Source organism: Lycium ferocissimum, chromosome 8, assembly GCF_029784015.1.
Source record: "Lycium ferocissimum isolate CSIRO_LF1 chromosome 8, AGI_CSIRO_Lferr_CH_V1, whole genome shotgun sequence".
Taxonomy (NCBI): Eukaryota; Viridiplantae; Streptophyta; class Magnoliopsida; order Solanales; family Solanaceae; genus Lycium; species Lycium ferocissimum.
Genome location: NC_081349.1, coordinates 44,990,126 through 44,998,207, shown reverse-complemented (window position 1 = coordinate 44,998,207; position 8,082 = coordinate 44,990,126). Strand labels below are relative to the sequence as shown.

At 35.5% G+C, this 8,082-nt stretch overlaps 2 protein-coding genes across 3 annotated transcripts; both read right to left on the bottom strand.

Moving 5' to 3' along the window:
* Positions 1–214: 214 nt before the first annotated feature.
* Positions 215–2,505, bottom strand: LOC132066410 (probable WRKY transcription factor 41). The gene is made up of 3 exons (XM_059459727.1): positions 1,638–2,505; positions 839–961; positions 215–656 (listed from the first exon to the last, which is right to left on the bottom strand). Exons 1-3 carry the CDS (start codon positions 1,970–1,972, stop codon positions 215–217), a joined length of 900 nt encoding a protein of 299 aa, XP_059315710.1. The 5' UTR covers positions 1,973–2,505.
* A 2,139-nt stretch (positions 2,506–4,644) lies between these two features.
* LOC132068596 (uncharacterized) lies at positions 4,645–8,027 on the bottom strand. 2 transcript variants are annotated; one of them, XM_059462228.1, is made up of 3 exons: positions 7,671–8,027; positions 6,678–7,029; positions 4,645–5,055 (listed from the first exon to the last, which is right to left on the bottom strand). In XM_059462228.1, the coding sequence occupies exons 1-3, from the start codon at positions 7,752–7,754 to the stop codon at positions 4,802–4,804; spliced, it is 690 nt and encodes a 229-aa protein (XP_059318211.1). In that variant the 5' UTR covers positions 7,755–8,027; the 3' UTR covers positions 4,645–4,801. The 2 variants fall into 2 exon arrangements, with proteins under 2 accessions (XP_059318211.1, XP_059318212.1); XM_059462229.1 differs by having other exon boundaries at positions 6,678–7,079; positions 7,671–7,799.
* Positions 8,028–8,082: the final 55 nt, after the last annotated feature.

Genomic DNA, 8,082 nt, shown 5'->3' with positions numbered 1-8,082 from the left:
TGAGGAAAATTGAGTTTGGCATTTTCGCCATAGAGTTTATAGGCCTCAGCATCGTAAGCCATAGCAGCATCGTGAGGATTGTCAAAAGTGCCAAGCCAGATGGGAGTGCTGTGATTGGACCTGGGGATTTCAGCGACCCATTTCCCCGTATGATGCTTGCGGACACCTCTATATGTGCCACTAGCATTTTCAGGTACATCATTAACTAAAACCATTAAATGCGATCAGGAAACCGTGAATTCCAGTCGATTTCAGGCCCTACATTAAATAAGGCATTGTAAATTGACAAGTTCGAGTCTGGACGAGGTGAAGAAGTCGGTTTGGCATTGGTGCCGGCATTGGTGCCGGCATTGGTGATGTTGAATAGAGAATTGGAGTTTGAAGATACAACCCCTGTTGAGGAATTGTTGAATGAATTATTTGGGGCTGAAACCATCTCAGGAATGTAGCATTCAGATGTTTCCCCTCCTGATCTTCCAAGTTCAGCAAGTAATTCAGCAGCTAGTAGTTCGTCACTTTGGTTTTTGGTTTCTTGACCACAACTGTGACTTTCTCCATAGGTAATTTCAAAAACCGATGGCTCTGTCTCGCTTTTCTGGACCATCTTAGTAGCCCCACAGTTAGATAAACCACGACGAGCACATCGATAATATTCTCTGCAGTGCAAAAAGAAGTTAACTTGGAATTCAATGACCATCTGTGAAATTAACTCGGACAGTGTTGTAGCAATCAACCCTTTTTCCAATTCATTCACAATCAAAAGAAAGGGAACTTGGTACATACATGAAACATAGATATCGAGATTTTAGTTGCTGCTGGACAGGAAACAAATTCTTACCTGGGATATTTTGTCCCTAAAATATTTTTCTGTCCATATTTTCTCCAACTGTATCCATCCTCAGGTGGAACCTCTTCTCCAGATCGAGCATGTACGTACTCTGTCCTTCGTGGCACCATCTTCCTACAGTGATTAATTGTATCACAAATAGAAGTTCCTAACAAAAACCTCTACCAATGAAAGCCTACACCAATTTCATTAATGCATAATCTTACTTTAATTCATCACTTAACCATATTATACCAAGATCAGCTAGGTACCGGGCGGAGCCAGGATTGTTCGTTTATGGGTTCTGGACCATAATTCTTTTTTGCTTAATGGGTTCTAAATAGATTACTTGTACATACTGCATGAATTATTTAAACAAATACAAGATTTGAGTCGAAATTACTGGGTTCTGCCGAACCCGTATTCACCTCTATGGCTCCGCCCCGGGCATCTCTCATATCCAAGAGATCCAGATTTTGCGAAGCATTCAATCTAGCACTAAGATTTAAAGCAATTTGTGATTCTTTTGAATGTTCTAAAGATCTATAAGCTTAAATGTAGCACATATCACTTCCATTTATACTAAATTTGGTGCTCCCACCAGTTACAAATGAGAAGGTGCGGTGATAGTAAAGGTTCCTCCAGCCTTGACTAGAGGTCTTAGGTTAGAACCCTGGAAATGGAGTTCTCTTTAGCAGGAAACACTAGAACTCTAGATAAATTAGACACTACAAGAGAAGTGTGAATCACATGGGGATATTACATAGTTAAACCAAGAAAAGGGAAAAAAGACAGAGAGGGATGAGAATACCTCTTCCTATAGTTAGAAGGACGGCGGCAACTCCTAGGACGGCGGTAACTCTTTGTGCTACTATCAGCCAGAAGTTGAGGAGATTGAAGCTTGGCAGTTGATGAAGATGGTTCTGGATTAATAATCTTTTTACCTTTGCTTATCATCCCTGATAAAGCTGTGCCATTTAATAGGGACAATGCTTTATCATAGGAAGAAAGTATTTCCACACCTAAATACTGGCACACATCCTGTTTCATGGGATCAAAGTGGTTTTGCAACTGCAACATCAATTCCCTCCCCTTGGTTAGCTCAGTGATCACTACTTCTCTCTCCCAGCAATTGTTCTCTCCCATTTTTTGCAAGACTAACAAGGTCAAATATAGCCAAAAAAAAATAATAATAATTGCAGATCTGTATTGTTTTGAGCTTGATTAGAACAAGTAATTTCCTAGTAAATAGGTGAGTAAATATATGAATTCAAAGAAATGGATTGGATGGTAGACAAATTAAAGGTAATGAAGTGTGAAGTCTTGCTCACTAGTCTTCTTGTCCTTAACAAATGTAATTGAAAAAGTCAACACATATTGCATTAGTTGACTACCAACACCTTTTTTGTGCATCCGAGATAGGAACTCAGTTCTTACCTGCTGCTTCCTTTCCTCTTTTTATTTTTTTATTTTTTTGCCTTCTGAATTTTTTAATAGGGTAATGAAACTTTTGAAAAGGCAATTAGAAGAAAATGGATATTTACTATTCGTGTTCCCTTTGAAATGTACGTTCCCTATTTATGAAAACTTTTACGCAGTAGTAAATAGTTTAGGGAGAAAAACATATATATACATAGATAGAGGGTGTATTTACAAAACATAATGATACTTTTAAGTTTGCAAAATACAAAATACCAAATACAGTAAAAAAAAAATTAATATGCAGTAAAGCATAACCCATAAATCACGTAACCGTAAGTCATAACATGCCAAAATGACTTACAGTTCTTTGAATATGAGTATTTAGTTAGCACTGAATCACACCAAACTTCTTGTTCCATTAAGCAACAGTAAGTCATAACATGCCAAAATGAGTATCCTAATTATGGATAGGCTGGTAACATATTCACACCCCAAACAACTTTGACTATTTAATTAGCAATTTGAGATTTTTCAAATAGAGCTATTTCTCAAATTACATCTTATATGACAAGTTTCAAAATTTGGAAGTCAAAATCCACAAAAATCATGTCTTTTCTCAACATTAAGCACAATGTACTGTTTTTCCTCAACATTAAGCACAAAATACTAAACCCAAAAATAAAAATGAAACATACCATTTTCTATACAAAATTCATACCAAAATTCATACAATATTCATACACAAAATAGTGAGAACAAAAAATAAAAATGAAAATACTAAAATATAAAATATACAATATTCTAAATAATAAACCCAAAAATAAAAATAAAACAATTTTCATACACTTTTTATTCATACCCAAAATAATAAACCCAAAAATAAAAATAAAACATACCATTTTCTATACAAAATTCATACCAATCATTTTGACCATAAAACACGTTGAAGAATAAATACTTGTTTGTCATGAATATGAAAACGTTTGTTATTAAGAAAAAATATGAAATTTAGGGTTGAGTAATGGTGTATTTGAACTGCTACAGTGGAGAAGTTAGAGAGATTGAAAAGATGAGGGGAATAGAGAGAGAAAAAATCTTTTTGATGATGATGAGAGGAAGAGAGAGAGAATAAAGGAGAGATTTTTTTTTTTTTGATAAGGACTTTGAAAGTAGAAACTGAATCTTACTATACTAATCTTAAAAAAAAAAAAATATCGTACTATGCTGCCAAAAATTAAAATCCAGATTATGTTCCTAAAAAAGGGCCCAAAATCATAAAAAGACACATTAATCCCAAATCTGGTATGTTTAGTAATTAAATTGTTATATTTTGTAAATAAGGAAAAGTATCCTCATATTTTGTAATTTATAGTTTTAAGTAGTATTATTAGGTCATTTTCCCTTCCAATCCAATAATGACTATATGTTTATGGTAACATCATGTTCTCCCACATATTAAAAGGGATGATGTTTATTTGCGAGCCCGGTCTATACTGAAACTATAGAAACAAGACGACCGAAATAATGCCCTGCGCGTCGAGTACATGTTTGCACATAAGGTTACGGACTGTTGAAAAAGAAAGAAGCTCCGGTTGGAAGCAGTTAGTAATGGCTTTCTCAGACATACTACAGTATCACTAGCCTGCAACTTTATTTCCAAAAGTTCGAATGTAGTTCCAGGTTTTTTATGAAAAAAAAAGTTAACTCTCTGGGAGTATTAACGGCTTTTCTTGGCGGCTAATAATGTCTCATCGTTCATATCATAAGAATCATAGTTCATTTTGGAAAGTCTTGGATGTTTGGCAAGTCATTTGGATCAGCAATTATATTTTTTTGATGATCGTTCCTTGGATAAAAAACTGATGCTTGAATGTACACCTTTCGTTCAATTTTATAAAACGAAAATTGTTTCGTATTGACCGGTCATTATTTCGGTCGTCTTGTTTCTATAGTTTCAATATAGACCAGGCTCGCAAATAAACATCATCCCTTTTAATATGTGGGAGAACATGATGTTACCATAAACATATAGTCATTATTGGATTGGAAGGGAAAATGACCTGATAATACTACTTAAAACTATAAATTACAAAACATAAGGATACTTTTCCTTATTTACAATTTAAATGGTGCATTGTCCACTCTCATCAATAATATAGTGAAACTCATGCGATTGCAGAGGTGAACAAAGCCACCCATCACAGTGATAGTTACAGAATTAGACTACACCCAGAATTTCACCAAAGAACGAAAAATTCAACCACCCCTCGGCGGCAAGAAAAATTCAATCACCCCTTGGCAGCCCTTGCTATTGACAAGAGAACAATTTTAAGCCCCTAACTCGCCAAAAAAGAAAAGAAAAGAAGAGGACAGATTGCATACAAGTGCAAATGAAGTGAAAATGTAAACATAGAGCAGCTATTGCTGTTACTTTTCTAGATTCAGAAACTAATCTACGCCAAATGTGCCAACAGTCTCTTTCTACGATTTAATCAAACAAATGGAAATGTAAGACTAAGCACTAACACCAAATGAAGAAGAAGAAGAAAAACACTACAAAATATCAAAAAAGTATTCCAGACCTTGACCAATTTCCCAAATTGAAATGCCTGCCCCCCATGAAAGAGCTTCCTCAAGCCGCATTGCAAGTGACATGAGTGAAGGGTAGAATACAGCATGCTGGACATTCTGATTGTCAGAGTACAAGAAGAAATGTTCAGCGCTGTTCTCCTCCCATTGAATTACCGGCTTGTGCTGCTCCAGCAAAGAGAGATACTCATGTGCTATGATAGGCCCCCCACCTAAACCTGTGCATGTAATGATCCTTTAGCAAATGATGACCATATATGAACAACTAAAGATTCATTATGCTCTTTAAAAATTAAAGATCATTATCTACTGTCAGTCTAAAGGCAATCCATCTCATTATGATGAAAAAGAGGGGACATTTGAGCTGCAATGGTAGAGTAGTTCACCGGGGAAAATGACAAAAATGGTCCCTTATCTTCCGTAGTAGGTTCAAAGTAGTCCCTTAAGTATCAGCTGAGCAGTTTTGGTCCTTTAAGTTTGCCAAAAGTGAACACTATTGGTCTGCGTCAGATACTTACCAAACTCTGATTGTTAAATTTAACCAAAAATAGGGAGGAAAAAAAGGCTACCAAAAACACCAAAAATTTCCGTCAAAATCCCAGAAACCGCAACATAAAAATTACATCAGACACAAAAATAGACAAAAAATAACAGGCACCTCAAAAAGTTGCACCACTCTTGCAATAGACAAAAATAACATAAACTACAAAGGTTGTACTTCCAAATGTGAGTTCCAGTTAAATTTAATAATCGAAGTTTGATAAATATTTTGACGGAGACCAAAAGTGCTCAGTGTCTGCAAACTTAAAGGACCAAAACTGCTCAGGTGATACTTAAGGGACTACTTTGAACCTACCACCAAAGATAAGGGACGATTTTTGTCATTTTCCCTAGTTCAACAGGTCTCGGTACACTCCAGCAACATATGTGTAGCATCTGTCAACAAATAAAAAGATGAAAATTCAAAGCAAAATAAAAGAAGCTCTGGGGAAGCACAACTAAATAACGGCAGCTGGCCTAATTAGTTTTTGGGTTGAGATAGTACAAGTATAGCAAATGGCATGATCAGCCAGTCTCACCCATTATTTACCAACTACAATCAGAAAAACTTGGAGATGCAAGATCCCTTGAGGGCGGATATTTGATTCTTCTACCCTCAAGTGGACAAGAATGTTGTCCAGAGATGCCAGGATCAACAGCTATGTGTGACCAAAATGGTGGTCTAGACACCAAAGTTGCGGAAGATTAGTAATCCCCCAATTGTCTAGTTTAATCATTTTTTGAAAAATCTAGAATTAAAGACATTTTAATCACTAACCCTTAAATTGAATTAAAAGGTTGTTTTGTTGCACTTAAATCATTCAAATTTACCCTTAAAGCCAACACTACGTGAATATTTGCATTAATCCCCATAGCCAACTGAAATTTTTGTTTGCAAATCCCTTCCAGGAAAACATATATCACAAGATCTCAAGGGATATGCGTAAATAAATGGAGTCAATCACTATAAGAACTTTAAGCAGTCCTTTACCTTACATGAAATTAACTATGTCTTTACATCTATAATATCTGCATTTTCTACGATCTTCTTCAAAACTTTACAGAAGAGGAAAGTTAGAACTCTGCTTAACTAAATGCTTGGCTAAGTTTCAGTAAATTTTGCACTTTTAGCATTTTTTTTAAAAGGCAATCCTGCATAAGCCAAAAATCTTTAGAAGATCCTCTTCTTTTTCTTCCTAGAGAACAAAGGTAACATAAGTCAACAAATTGGTGTTTTTCTTTTTCCTTAGGGAGAGGGGTTGTTGCTACATAAAGCACAGCAAGATAAATATATGCATACCTCCTGACAGGACAAAATCGTTGCCATAGAAGTTGATGCCCACAAAGATTTTTTCAGCCAATCTCCTACCTCTGCTGCCAGCACCCACAAGAAGATGCAACGTAGAGCGTATCCACTTCAGAGGTGCATTGGGACCTGGATTGTAAGGACTTGAATGGTCATAAGTCATGAGAGAGAAACTATCTACAGCATCATAAAGGGCTTGTAAATCTTCTGGTCCAAAGTCATGCTCCTGCAGCTTATCTGTACGTGGTGGGCCTATCACATAAACTAACTGCAGATTTGTCTTGCCATTCGTTTCTAAGCGCACAGCATGCATAGCTTCTCCAAGTTGCTTTACAAATTGCAATGCCTATACTTGCAAAGCATCAAAGGAAGTGAAGAACCCATCAGCAATCACTACTGGAAGAAAAAAAAAAAAAGGAATAAGCGACATACAAATTTTATAGCTAAATAGCAAAATCCGTGACTAATCCTATTTAACGACGGATTATCAAAAAAAAATTGTTAGCTACGAGCAATCAAGCAACAAAGTTCGTAGCTAATTCCAAATTTTTTTGTAGTGAATCTTGTGAATTACTTTTCCATATAGCCAAATTACACTCGCTAATGCAGAGTTCCTTAAGTTTAAATAAGAAAAAATCTCAACTAAGAAGGTTCTAATAATCTTGGGCTTGATTTACGTTGCACGTAGTTATCTTCTTGTGAAACGTTGTCCACATAATAAAATATTTCATGTAATAGATTTCATGTTTCCAGCTCTTGTACAAAGCAAAAAATGAAAAGTATGAGATAGGACCTTACAAAATTAGGGATCAATTATTGTCATAAAAAATTAAAAAAAATTAAAAAATTAGGGATCAATTATTTCTCAGAAGTTAGAACCAGACACCATCTTTATAAGAACAGAAAAAAAAATTCATAGGTCATTGTTCCTTAGTGTATTACTAAAAGGAAAAATGAAAAAGGAAAAAGAGAAGGTAAGCACTTCACCAGATTTCTCATTTCTGAATTATGTAAGATGCCATAAGCTACCCATCTTGACCAGGACTCAAGTACAATACCATCATATTCCATTTCCCTACATAAGACGAAAGGATCTCAAAATATGTGGGCGAACTGACATAAAACACGTTGCTAATAGAGTGGATAATTGTTGGTTTGGACTTTGGAGGTAAGTTTTGCCAATGTGTATCTAGTGAGTAATTGCAATGAATTTTCATCTATGACCTACTGATTTTGGATAAATATGCTTAGAGATATTTGTAAGTGATTCAATATCTAATCCTATCAATAATGATTGCTAGATTATCCATTTACTATCTCTGGGCACAACTCAGGTGGCCGCAAATAACACCGGTTTAACTTCTTTAACTCGCAATAGTTGAGCAACCTTCCAGGAAAA